Source organism: Melanaphis sacchari, unplaced genomic scaffold (assembly GCF_002803265.2).
Source record: "Melanaphis sacchari strain LSU unplaced genomic scaffold, SCAv2.0 Contig91_pilon_pilon, whole genome shotgun sequence".
Classification (NCBI taxonomy): Eukaryota; Metazoa; Arthropoda; class Insecta; order Hemiptera; family Aphididae; genus Melanaphis; species Melanaphis sacchari.
The window spans coordinates 627,897-648,871 of NW_020271649.1; the positions used below are offsets into that span (position 1 = coordinate 627,897).

Genomic DNA, 20,975 nt, shown 5'->3' on the forward strand with positions numbered 1-20,975 from the left:
TATTATTAGAGATTTAAAGCGAATGTAAATAAATAGTTTGGATCAAAATAAAATGATTCGATAAATTGTATTAAATAGAAACAGATTATGCATATGATAGAATCATGTCATACACTTGTTGATAAAATAATATATGATGGCGTTGCAAACATCCGATTTGAAGATTCGATGAACTCGTAAATCGTTTGAGTAATTCATATCAGTTATAAGCATTGTATACACGGTTTACATTTATCGCACAATATTATTCTATTCACAGTAAACCCATTAAAACCAGCAATGAGTGAAAATTAATTTCAAATACACAATTGCATAAGTTAGTAGAAAATTTAATTGTTCTAATGATCACTTTCCATTACTAAACATACAAGGTTAAAAGCCCAACAAAAGGCGTAGATAAATATTATTTGTAAATATTTGTTGAATTTTAAATCGCATTTCATAAACTATAGTTTTATACATTTTTGAACTAAGATAATGGTTTAATTAAAATCGTATTTCAAGTATTGCATTAATTTAACCAATGTTAAAAATAATTTATTTTATCTAAAGATTTATTAAATAAAAATAATAGTAAGCTTTGGTCCGTACTAGACCAACCTAGATATATAAATTGTAATAATAAAATGACTTGACCTATGAATATTTAAACTTTAAGCCAAGAATGTGTGTTAGTAGGTACGTTTACATTTTTGTACGATATTTTCTATTTTCATGCAAGATATAACTTAAGTAGTACCTATATAAAATATTACAATTTAAAAATTTACAAATATCACTTTTCACTTTCTCTAAATAGAGTGCTGAAATCAGCACCACCTACATAAAATAGTGCAATGAGCCTTTAGTACAGAATACATTTAAAAAATATTTATTTACCGTGATTAAATATTACTTTTAACAACATATTTAGTCTTATTATAAAATCTATGGAATTTTATGATTAGAATAATATAATACCGTGGTAACTATATAGTAGCCGTTTTATAAATATATCTAATAAAAACATGTATAAATACCTTCATTGTCGATTGAGAAGTAACCAAGACCATCACCATCAACAATTGAATAACCAACTCTTGACACGTCTCCGGGAGGATCTGCATCCGTTGCACTTACTGTGGTGACTAGTGTTCCAGGTGGTTCATTTTCGTCAATAAATGCAGTTGCATAAAAACTGCTAAACTCAGGAGCGAACATGTTTTCGTTAACATCCACAATTTCTATTGTTAACCAAGTTTTTGAGGATAATTCAGGCATACCACCATCTACTGCTTTCACGATTAGTGTATGTATCTGTCTCTGTTCAAAATCTAATTCACTCGTTGTTCGGACAGTTCCGGAAAAGGAATCGATTTCGAACATTTTGTCATCCATTTCCGATGAAGATTCCGATTCTAGCGAATACGATACTATTCCGCCAGTACCGAGATCTGGATCAACTGCAGTCACAATTGCAACAACGCTACCAATTGGCAAATCTTCCAAAGCCTTGACAGTATAATTTTGTACAAGAAATTCTGGAGCGTTGTCATTTACGTCGTCAACAATAATGCGTATCAAAGCTTCTGTGTGTAAAGTCCATGGTTCAGGAGCACAATCTGAGACAGTTACTTTGAGTTCGTATAATTCTTGATGTTCTCGATCCAAGTGACCAGATACGTATAGATTGCCTGACGTTTTGTCAACCGAAAAATGAGTTGTATCCGTGGTTAATATATAAACTATTCTACCGTTTTCTCCTTGGTCAGGGTCTTGAGCATTTATTTTGAATATTACTGTCCCATTTCGAGCGTTTTCACTAACCCGAAAACTAGAAATTCTTTTATCGACTTTAGGTGCATTATCGTTGACGTCTAGAATTACAATTTTCAATAATTTCCATGTAGTATGTTGGTGTTTGCCGAGATCAGATACCGTAATGTTTAATACATATTCATCTCTTGTTTCTCGATCTAGATATCCAACTACATTTAAATCACCAGTTTCTGGGTCGATTCTGAACAGTGAATCATCGTCACCATCAGAGACACCGTAAACTAATTTTCCGTTGTAACCTAAATCTCTATCTCTGGCACGAATAGCTAATATTGTATATCCTAATGGCACAGACTCATTGACTTGTACAGCATTAGGAAAATTCACTAACTCAGGCTTATGTAAATTATCTCCATACCTACTTGGCATCATGGCAAAATCATCATCTTCACCAATATTGTTCTTTTTTGCGGTTTCGATGGCTTCGTTCAATCTCCGAAGTACTCCAGTTTCTCGACACTCGATATTGATTGAATCATCAGCAGCTTGTGTTTTTTTCGCGTTCACTAATGTTATATGTAAGCTTGTTAAGTCTGAATAATGCGAACCATCAGTGGCAGTGATTTTAACATTACGTTCTTCCATACCTATGTCAGACAGGTCACAAGTTACTGAAAGTACACCCGATGAAGAATCGATGGAAAAACAATTATCTTCATTTCCTGATTCAACCCGATAGCTTATGAAATTACCATCGTCAAAATCTACAGCAGACATAGTCATAATTTCTTTACCTATAGCAGTAAATCTAGGAACTTGTATTTTACAATCAATTTTTTCAAACTGAGGTCTGTTATCATTTACATCTTTCACTTTAATCACTAACTTCATTTCAGTTTGTCTCCTGTATGGATATCCCCAATCCGATGCTCTGATATGAAGTACATATTCCCTTCGCATAGTTTCATAGTCTAAAAGATGAGTTGTTTTGATGAGGCCAGTGAAATGATCAATATCGAAAGGCACTGGTTTTAAATTGGCAATACTATAGGATATATAACCATTTTCGCCTGAATCTTTATCACGTGCACTTATTTTGACAACAGATGAGCCGGCAGGTTCATTTTCGTTGATAGATACTTCCATAAAATATTTTTCAAACAGGGGATCATTGTCGTTAGCATCAACAACAAATATTTTGACTTTGGCAGCAGATTGTTTTCTACTTCCAGCGTTTCCTTGATCTATCGCACTGACTGTAAGAGTATAAGAAGATTTAAGTTCAGCATCCAAAACTATAGTTGTATAAAGCATACCCGTTCGTTTATTTATTCGAAATTCACCACCTTCATTACCACCCACGATTTCTAATGACACCTGCGCATTTTTACCTTCGTCTTTATCACTTACTTTTAGTTTGATGACGGGCGAATTAACTGGCGCGGTTTCAGCAATATTTACTTCATATAATTCACGTTCAAATACTGGAGCATTATCATTAACGTCAGCGAGTTTTATATGAATCGATTTATAAGTATCTTTTTCAGGCGTTCCAGAATCAACTGCTCTAAGAGTTAAATCATATCCCTTTGGAGACGTTTCTCTATCTAACATATTGAGGACGACAATATTATATTCACCACTATGTCCGGTTTCTTTAATTCTAAAATGGCCGTCAGGATCACCGTCAACAATTTCTAAGCTTCGTATAATACCATTTACACCTGAATCTCTATCTGTGACTTTGACGATAGCATAAATGTCACAATTGGATTCCTCGACTACGTGTGGTAAATTTTGAACATAAATATCGGGATAAAATAAATTAACTTGTTGAATATTGAATTTTACTTTTGCAGTACTTGGTTTTGAACGCCCTCGAATGCCACGATCCCGAGCTTCAACGATAAAATCGTACGATCTTCTATCTTCAAATTTTAACGATCTAGTAATAGTTATAACACCAGTTCTTGGATGCATAGCAAACTGATTGGTTTTTTCCTTAAAACTATAGTATATTTCACCATTCATTCCAATGTCAGCATCTTCAGCTGAAACTTTTAGAACACTAGAATGGAGTGGCGTATCTTCTGGTATAGTTTCTTCATATACAACCGGATAGAATAAAGGGCTTAAGTCATTGGTATCAAGAACTGACACAACTAAAGTAGCATGGAGTTCTAACGAAACACTATTTTTTTTTTTATCTTTTGACTTATCAGTAGAAGTTGTAACTGTAGCTTTGACTTCTAATACATATTCATCTTGCCGTTCTCTGTTTAGAACATCGTAATCAGTCTTTGTTCGAACTAAAAGGAACCAAAAATTTCCGATCTTTTTTTCTTCAGCCTTGAAGAATTTGATCTTTTGCTGGGATCCTATTTTATAACGTATGATAACGTCGTCATCTGAACAATATATGCCCATTTTTTCTTCCGTTCGAACATACGTTTTGATAAGTGCATTTTCTGGAATCGTTGCATTGTAATGCTCTCTAGTAAAACGTAATTCAGCCAAATTTCCATTTTTTAAAGTGGAGAAACAGCTTGATATCAGAAATAATACAACTAATATCAGAGGCTTAATGAACAGTGCTTTGAAGCCTATTTCCATGGTAGTTACTCGCGGAGCATTCTTGTCATCTTGTCAGCTTGACTTGTTTTGACATTCTGCAAATTTTCCTGAAAAAATTATTTATATTAGAATAATATTCTAAAACACGAATATAAAAATATGAAACAAAATATTTATATCACAAGAATTAAATAAATAATAATTTTTAACTACAGATGATTAATTTTGTTTTATAAACCATAACATCAAAATATTAATTAACTATAAATAAATTAAAAGTTTGAGATGTCTACGGGAAGAGATACAATTTCCGGAAAAGCAATAACGAATTGTGTTGACCCTATTATACTGGGACAAAGCCAAAGAACAATAAAAACTACGGAAAACGTCAAGATGGCAAATAATGTACATTGTTACTTGAATAGGTATTTCATCGGGGAAAAAATAAAGACAGTCATACATGAGTTCAAAAATTTATTTTAAAATCTACTATTTATATTAATTTTACTAATAAGATAATATTAGGAAAAATAAATTAAAATTTTTCTGAAGGAAATTTTTTTGAAAAAGGTTATTTTAATATATACATTTCTATATTTAACCAGTAATGAATACATTTAAAAATGTTAACAATCACAAAAGTTAATTTACGAGTCCAAAAAGTATTTTTTTCTTTTAGTGGTGTAAAGAGGCTAAGAAATTGTATTTTTATAAAATGGGGTTGCAAGCGCATTGAGTCCGCAAAAGTAACACTGTTTACAATTATCTACCAATTGTTCTATCCGGGTACTTGAATAATAAACGTTTCTTCTGCGCGTTTAGAATGATGCATTGTGTTTTAAAGAACAGATTGGAATTTTAAATATAATTTCTAGTTTCATTCAGGACCTCGTCATCAAGACTTATACAAATGATATGTATACTATATTAAAACAAAACTCAAATTCAAGAGAGTTTTCAATGTTTTCGTATTATATATTTTTAGATACTCATATAAAACACGATATATTAAGGAAACTTTAAAGAACATCCATTACGTTTATATGCAAAGGGCATTGTATGTGAAGGTTTATCTAATACAATAAATTTTACACCTATATGTAACAATTAATAAATTTAATCCAAAGAAAAATTAATTATATATTGAATGAAGTCTATAGTCAATAAATGTATTATTTTGACTTCCTATAGTATTGAGAGGTTATGACAATACTGTTCAATTTTTCGACTTTTTCAACAGAAAATATTTAACAAAATAAATCAAATATAGGACGCTATCCTAAAAAAAAAAAAATACTACTTAGAAATGTATTTAGATAAATAAATGTTAAAATAAAAAATCTATCTAATATTTTTTCTCCATATACAATTTATTTTCAAATTAAAATCAAGAAATTATGAATTAAAAATTGAATAAACAAAATACTAGTAACAATTTGATTATCACTTTTTAAACTTAATTTTTTTTTTTTTTAATTAATCAAATAATAATCTTAAAAGTGTTTTGTGTTGAACTTTTCCACTTTGTAACAGTTTTTGCTTAAAACTGTTAATGGATGAAAAAATATACGTTTCCATGTTTCTTCTCGCACGTTTTTATATTATATTATTATAATTTATGTGACTTGTTTCCTTCTTTCAACCTCATCACAACCGTACTATCCGGTCATAATAATATATCATTATACTGGGAATGGGCCCCTAGCTACACTGAGTACCGGTCGAAAGAGAGAAACTTGCGCTTTTCATATTTCTCTACCACTCTGCCAGCCAATCTATCTAAACACTGGAGAATAGCGAAGTTTTTACGTACCTCACTTAGTCATTATCGGTATTTGTTTTTTGGAGCGGTATAACACTTAAGTCTAAAACATACTAATCAAAGCACTAATAAAAGAATTTTTTAATTGTGAATAATGATTGAATTTTAATAAATTCCACCGTAAATATTATTTTTAATAAAAATAATTATAGTTCTAAAGACAATACCATAGCTGTAAAGTGAAAAATAATTTAATTAAATTATACATTTTCAATTATTGTTCATTATTAAAAACTTAAATCATATTTGTGAACTTATCTAATACTGACTTTATATAATATTTTATGTGTATTATATTATATGGAGGTAGCCGAATTGCAATTATTAGATTTCAGGATAGAGAACAGCAGTAAATGTTCTGAATCACGATGTTATATTAATCGAATAGAAACTATCTGCTTTAAATAATTTGATCAAGGAGATTGAACGCACGCTTAAGTTTAGACTATATCTAACCAAATCCCTGTAAAATGTATTATAATAATCAAAGTTTAAGTTATAAGATGTAGGTATATGAATTATTTAAAGATTTTAATAATATCAAAATATAAACTATGTTATAATATTTCATAAAAATATTTTTAATTTCATAAAATAAAAATTAAACTTCATTATAACCCGTATTAATATTAGTATAATATAATGTTTAGTTTGTTTTATAATATAATTAGTAGATTATTTTAACATTTATTCACCAAGTATAACTTAAAAGTAATTTTACTTGCGTTTTCTTGAATATCTACATGTAGTTTTTAAAATGCGTCTTTTAAATTTCTTTTTCGATGTTTTAAATTGAAAATTTCAGTGTAGCAATTGATAAATATACTTATTTTATGTATCAATGATTTTAAAAGAAATTATTAGAAAATTATATCTATTTATACGTTAAATAAAAAATAAAGATAATCTGCAAGTTATTTTTAAAAATGAATAATAATTAAAATTTAAAACAACAATAATTATATAAATAATTTAAGCCAATTGACAAAGATTTTATGGAAGTGTTATTCGAAATTACTTTCGGATAATATAATAATAAATAAGTCACGTCCAAAACTTGGTAACTAAATGAACAACACTTTTGGATCAATTGTAAAACGATTCTCACACACTTTAACTCACAGTATAGCTTCTCCACCGTTAATCAGCTTTAAGCTTTATATATTGGTTTTATTGTACACGCCACTGCATTGTTCCGTTGTTAATAATTGTGTCAGTATTATACATTATACTTGTTAAATTCGAAACTTCGGGATTGGAAATCGTGGTCGAATTTTTTAAAAACTAGAGATCAATTCACAAATAGTTGATAATTTTGATTTATCAATTATATGATGTGGAAAAACAATATAGTTGCTCAATAAATAAAAGAGATAGTTTAAACGTTAAACAGGATATGAATAGTCCTTTCATATGTATATTTTTCAATTCGAATAACACGAAGTAATAATTGGTAGTGTTATTTTAAATTATTTTAAGGATTGAATAATTTTAAGAGAATATATTTTTTATTCGTGTACCATTTATTATATAATAGTTACTAAAATTTACACTATATAAAATATAACAACGGAAAATTAATTTTTGAATATACATTTTTGAATATAGTAAATAAAAGAAGGTACCTTCCTTATTTATAAAATTAAAAAAAATTAAAAAATTATATATAAAAGAACTTTTGAAATAATATTGAAAACTTGTACCGTAGCCAGATTTTAAGTAATATTTACATTCAAATATGTTTTGTTGAGTTATAGTTTTCAAACTATGATGATAATTATAATTAAGGTAAATACAAAACTTTGTTTAATTAATAATTAAATTAAATTTAAAAAAAGTTGAATTGATTAATTTTAATATGTTTTAAGTTTTGTTATACACTAATTTCACAATTAATTATTATAACGTCTAAAGAAATTATAATTATCTATTTTGTTTCCATAATATTATAGATGTGTATTTTAGAATACAATATCAGACCATTAATAAAACGAATAGGTAAATTATAATTATTTCATAAAGTTTAGTTCTGTCATTATTGTGTTTTTTAAACCTAAAATTAATGCAAATGTAGCCTAGATTGAACATACCTGAGAATATATATATTTTTTTAAGCATTCAGGAAAAACGAATAAAATCGCGCACAAGTATATTGGGTCGAATGATTGAGAGCAACGTTTACGACATTCGTTTAACTAGCACAAACATATGCTTTTAAATAATTTAATTTACAAGATTTTTAATTTTTAATATATTATAATGTTTACCTGCAATAGTTGTGATCATAAAATGTGTTGAATGGTTTATTGTTAACATCACAATATACGATTCAATATTAAATGTTATAGATAAAAAAGATAAGCGGATGATTATTGTTTGATTAATTGTTTTAAAGAAAATTTAAATACTAAAACATAATAGATAGAATTAATATATTAATATTAATTAATTTTATTACATATGAAAAAGAAGCAGTAAGGGATTAAGGGATGAGGTATACTGTGATACATGATACAAAAAACATAGAAAATTAAAAAAATGATGATACCAATATTAATTTATTATTTATTAAGTAAAAAATGAGTTTGAATTATTAACTTTATGATTTTGTCCATATCAAATACTTATATCATTATTACTACGGCAATTGCTTTTTACAAAAGAAATATACATACTAATAAATTCTAATCCTAATAACATATTAATGCCTACATTTCTATAATTTATGATTGAATTCATAATGTGTGGGCTACCAGAATATTTAGGGTCTAGGTCAATGTATTATGATTGTCATTCCATTTATTTGTTATTAAAAATAATTAAAAGACACTAAAGCTTAATAATAATATATTAATGTACCTAATTTACGAAACCAAATTTCAAATTGGTATGTAGGCGCCTATATATCACAAAATACATACAGAATACAGATTACTTAAAGTAAAACATGGGAAAATATTTTAAGGTTTAATAAAACTGTAATTATTTATTATTATTTTTTTTTTAAATTAAATAAAAAATGTATTAAACCATTAAAAACTATATAATACATATACAAATAAACGAAAAATTAATTTTAAAACGTCAATCAAATCATAATATAAGAGCATAAATAAATATTTATTTATTGATATCATAGTCAGCAATAATATTATTTTTATAGTAAGTTTAAATACATGGGTAATAAGTTATTTACTTGGTCAATAAAGAAACAGTAGTGATTAAGCATACATTTTAAGTTAAAACTAAATATAAGGAACATTTTTGGTATATTAAGTTTGTTAACTTATTTTATTACCATTACTTCAATACTCTTGAAATTCAAAAAAGTTTTAAAAATAAAAACTTAATGATTAAGTGAAAAAATACATGAAATTAAAAAAGAAACTTGAAGAATTTTATGAATTATAGCTTAATATGAAAAAAATAAAAAGTTGTAATTTAGATTTTTTAAGTTTGTGAGTGCAGTTAATCAACAGTTATTTTAAGTATTGTTAAAAAAAATTTTAAAATTAACTTATTTAGGTTTCAGGTTTATACTTTTTTTTATGATACATCTAAAATAATAATAATAATAAGTTAGAAACTAAATTAACATATTCCTTTTATACCATTAGTTATTAGTATTAATAATAATATTATACTAATATAATGTTGTTACTTTTAAGTTACATAATGTGATAATACAAAAATGTATTTAGTGATGCATATAAAAGAATTTTGTTTGATATTAATCATAAGATTTATCTACACCGACATTACTCTAATAGTTTTTAGGAAGAAATGAAATAAATTAAACGTAATTCTTCTGTAAAATAAAAATAAATTCTTCACTTCAAAGGTAAATATTTATTTATTCCTATGATATTTAAAATAATGAATGAGAAAAATTTCTATATCCATCAACGAGATCATAAGTTATTAATGGTGAATTCTAAATTATTTTGTAACGACTCGTATACGCAGACAAACGTTTAAAATAATATTTCATTTATTTGGTGAAGTTTTTATTGATTATTTATTATACCTATTGAAATTTACTTATCTTACTCTACGATTACTAGATATTAATTTTAACTTTTACTAACTAATTTTATGAAAATCTTGATAAAATAATTTATACTTGGTTTGTATTAGTTTATATATAAAATTCGTTGACGTCAACCGTATAGTGATTCATTGATACCAATATAAAAAATTTAGTTGGAAAATCGATGCACAGTAGACAGTGATTGGCTAAATCATCTACGATACAAATCGATAGCATAATACATAAAGATAAAGAAAAATTAAGGGGATTAGGCAGGATCATAACAAAAGTTAATAGGAATCTGTAACTTTCTATCACTTTATGATAGGATATTCAAATTTCTATTTGTTAAATTTATACTATTTTAACATTTTATTCAAATTAAAATAAAGTTAACTATGTACACTTGAAATTTAAATTTTTTAACTTTTGTAATTTATACAATTAATATTATTAAAAATTAAAATTAAACATTTTTTTTTCTGAAAACTATAATAACAGTAAAATTTATAAATTATTTATCAGGGGGTTCAGTTGTTATTGATAGTTATTTTTCACAATTTATATGTAGGCATTCAGAATTATTAAATACTTATCTACTCATTTACGGAACCACTCTAAATTAAATGACTTTTATTATAGAATTAGGAAAAATAATTCTTTATTTTTTTTATGATTAACCATCTTTTTTTACCAATAATATAAATTTATAACATATTTATTTATAGTTATTATAATGACATTTTATTTAGTTTTAATTAGGCATTATGATATATTTCAACAATAAGAATATAGCTATAGTTGTCTTTGCAATTGTATGGTTTTCTGTTAAATAAATATAAATTTAGTATAATATGTTTATAGTTAATGAAAATTATTTTGTTCCCATTACATACATACCTATTCTATTTTAATTAAAACTGGGTTTTGTAATCTATTATAATTTATGGTTTTGTATTTCTTGTATTAAGATCAATACATGATTATTGGTTTCTAATACAAATTTTTCATACTTGAATTTTTTGATATAAAAATATATAAGCTTTACATTATGTATTGATTTTATTTTAGACTCTGTATAGAGTTATCAGTTTTTAAAAGTACAATTTATTTTTATTTCTCTCAATAAACAGCATTTTAGGGTAGTAAAATGGCTTAGAAACTTTTTTGTGGCATATAGATTAAAAATTTGATATATGCTGTATTTTAAAAAGGACTATTTTTGATTTTCATAGTAGTGTAAAAAACCCTTATCAACAAAATAGAGGAAAAACCGATATATATATATATATATATTAATACCAGTTTTACTTAATTTTTGTATAAAATCTTGAACATTCACAGATTTTATTCGAAATATTTCTGGAAATACAATGATTTGTTTTTGGCTTAAATATATTATATTAGTTAATTAGGCATCAAATTAAGTGAATAAGAGGTAAAAAAACTAAAGAATCTGCAAGTTTCACTTCATATTCACATTTATATAAATTTACAATTTGTTTTTGTAACATAAAATATATTAAATTAAGATACTGCGTTCTCCAATATAGTTTTGTTATTACAAGAGTATTACATTTATTTATTAGTGAACTTAAAGATGATAATATATTATCCGTAATTTCTTATTGTTTTTTTTTTTGAAAAATTAATTTTAAAGCTAATTATAAGTGAAAAAATGTATTATTCGTTTTAAATTAGAATTCGATGAGAAATCATGAGTAAAGTAATTAATATGAAAGATAATATATAAATTTTCTCAAATTTTAAAATCAACAAAATTGTAATAGAGAAGTGTTACATAATTTTGTTTGTTAAATATATGATATACAGACAAAGAATGCGACCCTTAAGATTTTAAATCCATCTATCATGTACACAAGTAAAATTTCAAAACATTAATTATATGAATAAAATCTAGAAAAAACGTGATTTATAAAAACTCGGAAACAAACCGGACGTAACTTTATGATGAAAAACTTTTCATGTTTTTTTTAAAACTTAATAAATATAATTTGAATTATTTTATTGTCTTGAAAAGATATCGCGACGAATTAAACACGAAGTGTCAGAGTACAATAAATATAAAATGTATAATATTATACAAAACTCACATCACATACCTACCAAGTGAATGTGATTTTCATTCATAATAAAGGATCAATAAATAATAAAGAAATCATTTTTATACAGCAATGGGTAAAATATATAAACGTAGTCTTTATAGATATTTTTGCGTGATTATTGCGTTTTACGTGATTATGTATAAAGTTAATATTTTATAAGAAATTAACTAGATATTTATAAAGTATTAACTGCAACATATTTAAATATGTTTTAGTAACATCGTAATGAATTTTATTTAAGATTCTCGGCAGATAGAATTGTTTTTATCGATATAAGAACTGCGTATTATATTTGGGATATGAATAAAAAAATATTATATATATATTCAACTATGTAGGGCACGCGCATGCAAAAGGCATAAATGGACCCATTCACGCGGTGTGTTGGGTAGGAGTGTAGTTGAGTGTGGGAATAGTGGAAAAAAGAAACAGAAAATGTAGACCTCATTGTGTGTTCGCACCATTCGATTATAGAGAACTGATATTCAGTCAGCGGGTTAATGGAAGTCTACGGGCCTTTGTGGTAATGCATTTTATTATTCTTAAATCCTCGAACACTTTCAGAAGGTAAAGATTGTTATAGGTGTCGGAATAGTAAAAATTCTAATAGATTTTTTTTTTTCATGTAGGTTTAAAGTTATTTGAACTTTACTTCAACGAATCTTATTGATAAATAATATAAATGATACAATAATATATTATACATATTATTATATCATCCGTGAAATTGAAAGGTTTAAAATAAAAAAATACGCAAATGATGTTTTTCAAATTTAGACATATAAAATAGCCTAATTTTGCGTTTTTTTTGTCAAATCCAGTAAATTACTTCAAACTTATTTGCATTAATATTAACAAACTTCTTTTAACTAAAAAATATGATAAGTTAAGTAAGTGCTTTAAACAAATAATACATTATTGATAAAAAATTTGTTAAACGGGTTATTTAGCTTACTATCTATATTTTAAATTGTAGACTATTTTTAGAACGTTTATATTTAACCATATTCTTATTTAGTTATTATACGCATCCATCAAATACCTACCTACTCATTAAATTTGTAGATTAATGTCTAGCTTTTTCATAATAGCTGCTTAAAATATTTTCTTTAAAATTACTGATCACTTGCAAGTCTTACGTCGATCCATATTTATTAATATGAATTCTTATATAAGTATTATATTTATATTAATTTTATTTTATTGTAATTTACTTCAAACTTAAGTTAAAATAAAAACATGTTAATTATTTTTAAATATTTATTTGCTTTATTTTATATATATTTTCGTTAGTAATAATTTTTTTTTTATAAAATAGCATATTTATATTATAGTTCTATCTAAATGTTTAATGTTATTAAAATTTAAATTAAAAAAATATATTAGTAAATTATTATTTAAAATAAGATAATTTTAGATTTCAAAAATCACAGTCAATAAGTATAGAAACGATACTTTATAAGATAAAAGTAGTTTTGATCAACACATTTCATTTAATGTTATATTTTCATAATGTACACATAAAGATTAATGACGTATTTATTTGAATTTAAGTTCATTGGACTAAATAATATATGTATGTATTTAATACAAATATTTTAAAATCAATAAATATTACGTATCATACAGTACTCGAAACAGTTCATAAATCCTTGCGAAAAACATATCTCCAAGCATTTCTTACATTTAAACTGTTATGTGATATTTCACGTAGTGTTGTAGTTTAAGCTAGGTTTTACTTATCAGAATTTTATTCTTTGTATATGCGACGTTATTCTTTTAAGGAAAAAACCATTACACCTACGTTTAGATATTACTGCAAATGAAAAAGTTTTTGAATGGGTCTAAATAATGCAGATACCTACTCCAGGCTGGTTATAGACGAAACTTTTGTAAAACATATCACAAAAAGGAAGTGACAATAGATTTATATATACACATGTATTAACAAGAGTAGTTTTTTTTCCTATTTTGTAATGGTAATAGCATCGATTAAATAGTCTATTGTTTAAGAGTATTAAATTACACGGAAAAAGGTGTTGTGGAACATAGTATAATAAATCTTATGACTTTTGTGATTATACTACACGGACAACAAAGAGAAATACTCTTTATTATAGTTGTTATTAAAATGTGTAACACATTTTTTTTAGAGACTAAGACACAAATCAGATATTTGAAAGTGCTGTTGATCACCCGAGTTTTAAATATTTAAGTAAATTAAATAACAACAGCGTATATTTATGATGTTTAGTAACAAAACTTGGAAAATATGATAAATAGTTTACATTTTTAATAATAAATACCATTATAACGGTATCAATTATCCAGGCAAATTGTTGTTTGTAGACACAAATTAAGTTATAAAATTTAATACTCGACATAATTTAACTATACCAAAGTTGTATAATATAAGAAGAAAACATATAATGTTTACAAGTTTTATTTAATTTGTAAAAAAAAAAAAAATGTGTTACTTTTACATAATTTTGTGTTTTGTAATGAAGTAGAAATTTTTCTTTTTTAAATTTTACATGGAAACTAATTGTACCAAGGTACTATTTTTTAATGTGATAAATTATAAATTATGCAAATAAATTTGAATGTTAATGAATGTTAATTATAAAGCTTGAAATGCTAAAAATACAATACTATTTTATATTTAAAAAAAAAATTAATAATTTTTTATTCTTAATATACATAATGCAGTATATGCGTACAGTATCTATATCTGTAATACAAAAACATTATACATCAAAATCACATTGTATGTCAAAGATTCGTGATGTATCCTGCATATAAAATAACAGATTAAAGTTCTGTGTTAAACTATAGAGGCATAACAATAAATTTTGATTTAATTAATAAGTTAGTATTTAAATAGCTTAAAATTGTACAAAAAACATGATAGGTACTGAAAACGCTTTACAATAGAATAATACATGGTAAAATACTCCCAAGAGTAAAACAAAAGAGGTTTAATCTTAAATAAAATCGACAACTTAAAAATAGAAAAATGCCAGTCTTTATATAAATACAAAAAATTATTTTAAATTCCATAATATTTATGGCTTTATATTTTTGACTCGATTACATGTAATATAAAAATGATATACCTAATTTGACAAAAACAGTTGACAATTTTGGTAAACACACCAACCTATACATTATTATTGCAACAAATTAATTTAATATAGTTAGGTAACATAAAACAGTTATTTTCAAAAACAGATTTAGGTCAGTCTTATAACTGATGAAAATTCGATTATTAAAATATGAATAAAAAGATTTTGTTTTAGATATTTTACTCTCACAATTAATAATTTATATTTATTGATAATTAAATTCCTATAATATATCTATAAGTATATATACATGAATATATAAATAAATTCTAATAATCATCTATATTAATTTTAGCTTAGATTAATAAATAATGATTTTAATATTGAATAAAAACTACCTAAAAAATAATGTTTCCTTGTATTACGTAATTAATTTATATAAATATTTTACATAATAATTTATTTAATATAAATATATATGAAATAATTAACTTCAACTTTATTTTTATTTCAATCAACTGAAATTAAAATCTTAAGTATCATATTTAACACTTTTTCTAACAGTGTGTTTTATATATATATATATAAAGTAGTATTTATTAAACACATTTTGTACTAGTGAATACCAGACAAAAAATCGGAGAACTCGCTACTTCCACTTGAAGTGCTTCGTTAGTTTTCTTGAATTATTTTGAAAAACACTAATATTTTGACCTATCATTTAATCATTTATAGTAAGAGTACAAAATGAGTATCAACTAAGGTATTTATTTTTTTCACCAGAAATTACTTTGGATATTGAAGGTTAAACTGTCTATTCCAAAACGTGATGACAAAAAGAAGGACATTTTCAAAATGTTTTAAAAATAAAGCAATATTCGTAATTAATAATATGATTATTATAAAAAGTAGGTATATTGAGTTATCAAAATATATTAATATATTACCTAGATGGAAAATGGATTGAATCCAACTAGAAGGATAACCGGTGAGACATTTATAATTTTTAAATGTTTTTTGAATATTTGGCTCAAAAGTCATTATTTTTTTTCACAAAAGGACTAAGAAGGATCAATAAAAATGATTTTATTGTTGGCATTTAAAAAAAAAAAAACTGAAAAACGTTATAGTGGTCATCAAGAAATTGCCACGAGGGAAAACAGACTATCGAAAAACGAATAAATCCTCGTATTTTTATTTTCATTTTTTTGTAAATATATATTCGTTGTATAAATTTTAGTTTTATGAATAACTTCTATTACTATTTTTTTTTTTTTTAACAAATAAAAATGTGCACATTTACTAACACAAAATTTACCATATAATTCAAGAATATTTAGATTATGATTAACAGCAATAATATTTTGAATTTTCATTTTAGTACCTACTTAGTTTATTCAACAGAAACATTTTGAAATTGACAAAACGATATCAATGAATTAATAATATAGAAAATATAAATACTTGTAAGAAAAAAAGATTTTTCTAAAATTATCTTCGGGACAAGAAAACCAGATGTCTACAGAACTCTTCGACCATGACCGATTATTGTTTAGACCAGAACCATTATTCTCAATGTGATCAGTTGCGTAGAAGAAACACGTAAAAACCAAATAGAAATGTAATACATATATAATACATTAATTATTCACAACATTTGAAAAGTCTTCAGTAAAAGCATTTTTTCATCTCACCCTTATGTAATATATATTCATTTTCAACTATTCCACCAGTGCTTTGGGATCGTTCTCTCTTTTAAACTCGAGATAAATTGTTTTCTTGAATCTTCTGTGAATCCGCTGCGGATTAGTGTCGACCTGTCACAATGACCGAGCGACCCTCGGGATAGTGTTCTGCAAATGTGTTGTACTTAAGTAGGCACATAGCATGAGGTACATAACACAGCAAAAGGAGCAAAAAAATTTAACACCATTATACAACTAGTGTTAATTTCTATCATTTTTTAAAAGTTACCTTTATAATTCTCTACTTATTTTAATATGATGCAATATAGCACTAAGTTACAGTTTTAAAAGAATTATGATGAGTGATATTCAGATTTATAGATGAGGTGTAAATGTATTATATGACAATATACTAAAAAAAAAAAATATGAAATACATATACTTTGTTGTTTCTATTTTACAAATGCCATCATTATTATTTATAATAGATGTTTAATGTTTATTGTGAAATTATTTTTAGTTTATTAGATAAAAAGACTGACTTGTCTAGCTCACGAAATAAAAATAAAACTTAATATTATATTTAATAAAGTAGACATTTTTTTGTGTGATGAACACTTAAAATTAGTTTTGTTTAACATGTTACTCAATTTGGATTTTAAATGACACGATATAATACAAATTTTGGTATGAAAATGTTTAACTTGACTAATTATATTTATACTTATTCATTATTACAGTTACATACTGTTCAGTAAACAAATTACGACTTTAGATAATACAATTCTTTATATTCAATTTTAAGAAAAACAATAAATTGTTAGATATCATTATATAATGAAAAATGTAGTTAACTAATCAGAAATAATTTTAATTGTGTAAATTAAATGTAAGTTATATATTTTAATCATATTATATAAGTAATCACTTTATTACTCATAAATTATAAATATGGTAATGAATGATGTAAAGTATTAAATTTGCGAAAAGTTTAATAAGTTTACTTAACAATATTTCAAGGAAATGTTCAATATATTCAATTAGTAAAAAAAAAAAAATAATAATAATAATAATAATAAAGAAAATTAGGTCATTCAGAATTGAAAGATGTATAGTTTTTACGACACGGAAGGGAAATAACATGAGTTTATAACCGGATTGAACGAACTACCTGAGGTTTCAATATAAATTTTGTATTGTAAAAATACTATACCTACCTACGCTGGTCGACTTTTATGATTACGACCTACAAAGAGTGAGTTGGTAAGGATGAGTTTTGTTGCGAGAAAAAAAAGTGAAAATCTAAAGCCTATGTAAATTTAAAATTAAAAGCAAAAAAGTTATGCATCTAGTCCACGTACAAAATTCGTTCCTTTTGATTGCACCTATGGTGAATTTTTTATAGTATAAAAGTAGTTTGAAAGGACCGGAGATAGAAAAAATAAGAGTTAACCAGTCTCCGTAAATGACGTAACTACTTCTTTGTGATGGAATTAATTTACCAATATTGCAACCTCACATATTTTACATATTAATAATACATATTTAGTAGTTTATACGCAATGTAAGTATTTGGGAATCTATTTACCAGTTAAAATGTATAGGTTAGGTACATAAGCATGAAACTTTACAACCGATAACGGCGTCGAGATTAAAAATAAGTAATATAAACGAATATTAATTAGTATAGAAGTATTAATTATAATAGTAAAATGAAAATATTGATAGCAAATAGATGTCGGTTAACAAAAAAACTGTAGTATAATATGTATTTTGAAATTCAGAAAAATTATTAATTTTAATAGTAATTGTGAATGCATATTATTTAGATTATAAGTAGGTAATTGATACATATTAATTAAATTATTTATGTGAACAATTTACTATTTCAAATATATATCTATATTTATTTGAAAACAAACTATTTACCTACATAGAAAAATAAAGAATAAAAAAAGTTTTAACATATTGTATTAGATACACAGAAGATTTTGCATTTTTGTTCATATATTAAAAAAAAAAATTTTAAATTTTAAATATTACTAACAATTTAGATAAAATAATACTAGTACCTACAGAATAATAATGTGTAACTTGGAAGTTAAAAATCTCAACTAAGAATTACCGGTTGATGACACCTTGCATGCTGTAATAAATGTAGAAAATATATAGTTTAGAAAAAATAATTATATTATTGTATATATTATTAGATTATTTTAATTACCTAATTAATTATTAATAAATAGAGGCACAGTAAACTGAATATTGCAATATATAGATAGAATTAATGGTAACTAAAACATTAAGTATAGGCTAATACTTTTATAAATTCATTGTTTAATACCGGTCTATGATCAATTTTGTTTAAATAAAGAAAAAACTTTTCAATAATCCAGTATATTATACTAATAAAATAAAATAATTCCCTAAATTATTCATTATGAAAATGTAGCAAAACAATTTCGGGATTACGTTTTCTTAAATACCCAAAACTATAATAAGCTTAACATATTTTAATTTTAAAAAAATATTATTTTTTTATTCTGTAAGTAAAATAAAATCAATTATTTTTTTAATTGGTTTTTAAACAAATACATTTTATCTTTTTCTTTTGTGGTATTATCTATACCAATATTTAAGTTTCGGTTATGAACAATTTTTTTTTTTTTTTTTGTTTACTTTAGAATATACCATGTGAAAAGCAAATTAATAGTCACTTTGTAAGTAACTTTTTAGTTATAATAAATAAAAAAAGAAACTTTTTATGGCAATTTTTTAAAAAAATTTCATTTTTCAAAAATCGTATTATGAAATATGAATCTCAGCTTTAAAAATTTAAATTAATCAAACAATTCATAATATTTAAATAATTAAAACATTACAAATGCTTATTGCCATTTTAAATATAATACAATAATATAAATTAACACAAAAGACGATTATAATTAATTTTCCTTGATATGTTTTTAAAGTGAAATTATTATTATATAAAAATAATAGCAAAATACTAAAATGCAATAAAGTTTAACGATCTATGGCGTGTCCTAATTATTTTATTCTATTTTATTTTTATATTTAAATATTACAATGTTGGTATTACATACAAAGGAATACATTTATAAATATATAAACAAATGCATTTTTTTAATAGAAGATATCCAAAGAATTTACATAAAAATACAATTTAAATATTGTATGTAGTATTACTATAGTTATAGCTATTGTATTAGTGTATATTTTGGTAGGATAAAAAGATGGAAATCCAAAAAGACAACAACGATTGGTAAAAAAAATAACATTTGAAATCGTCTTGTTAGAAATTGAGTAGATCGTATACAGAATAATCACAGATGATTGGTGTATGCCGTTGTGCTTTTGTACTCTCCAATTTTTAATTTAATAATTTATAATTTTAATTTTGATTTTTTTTTTTTGATTTCTAAGCAGATAACATGAAATTATTTTTAAATAGATACTATCAAATTTTAGAAACTCAAAAACTCTGTAAGGGTATCAACTTATTTCTTTTTTTAAAACGAGTCACTTTTCCCTGTAAATTATAAAGTTGTATATAATTTTTCTAAAAATGTTTAAAGTCAGGTATATAAAACATTTTGGATACAACAGGTATATTATAATGATATATTTTATTTATATTAATTAATGTACATACATTTAATTTGTAAAATTAAAAAGTAGGTATAAGGAATAATGCATAACTTTTTAAAAAGAATATTTTTAGACATACATTTTTACTAATTTTTAAGTAACTATTATGAGTCAATTGAAAGACATAGATAATAAGTTTTCGATTTTAATAAATCATTTTAATTGATAATTTAAAATATGTATAGTTAATACTTTATTCACATTTTAACTAGGCAACACTAAAACAAATTATAATGTAGGAATCTA

General features: G+C 24.5%; 1 protein-coding gene across 4 annotated transcripts in view; it reads right to left on the reverse strand.

The window, feature by feature from the left end:
- LOC112602859 (fat-like cadherin-related tumor suppressor homolog) overlaps positions 1-20,975 on the reverse strand; it is a 136,690-nt gene that overhangs the window by 69,356 nt on the left and 46,359 nt on the right. For all 4 annotated transcript variants that reach the window (XM_025351197.1, XM_025351199.1, XM_025351198.1 and 1 more), the window contains one exon: positions 1,020-4,439. In XM_025351197.1, the coding sequence (XP_025206982.1) occupies positions 1,020-4,371 (3,352 nt within the window). In that variant the 5' untranslated portion in view covers positions 4,372-4,439. The remainder of the gene's footprint in view (positions 1-1,019; positions 4,440-20,975) is intronic.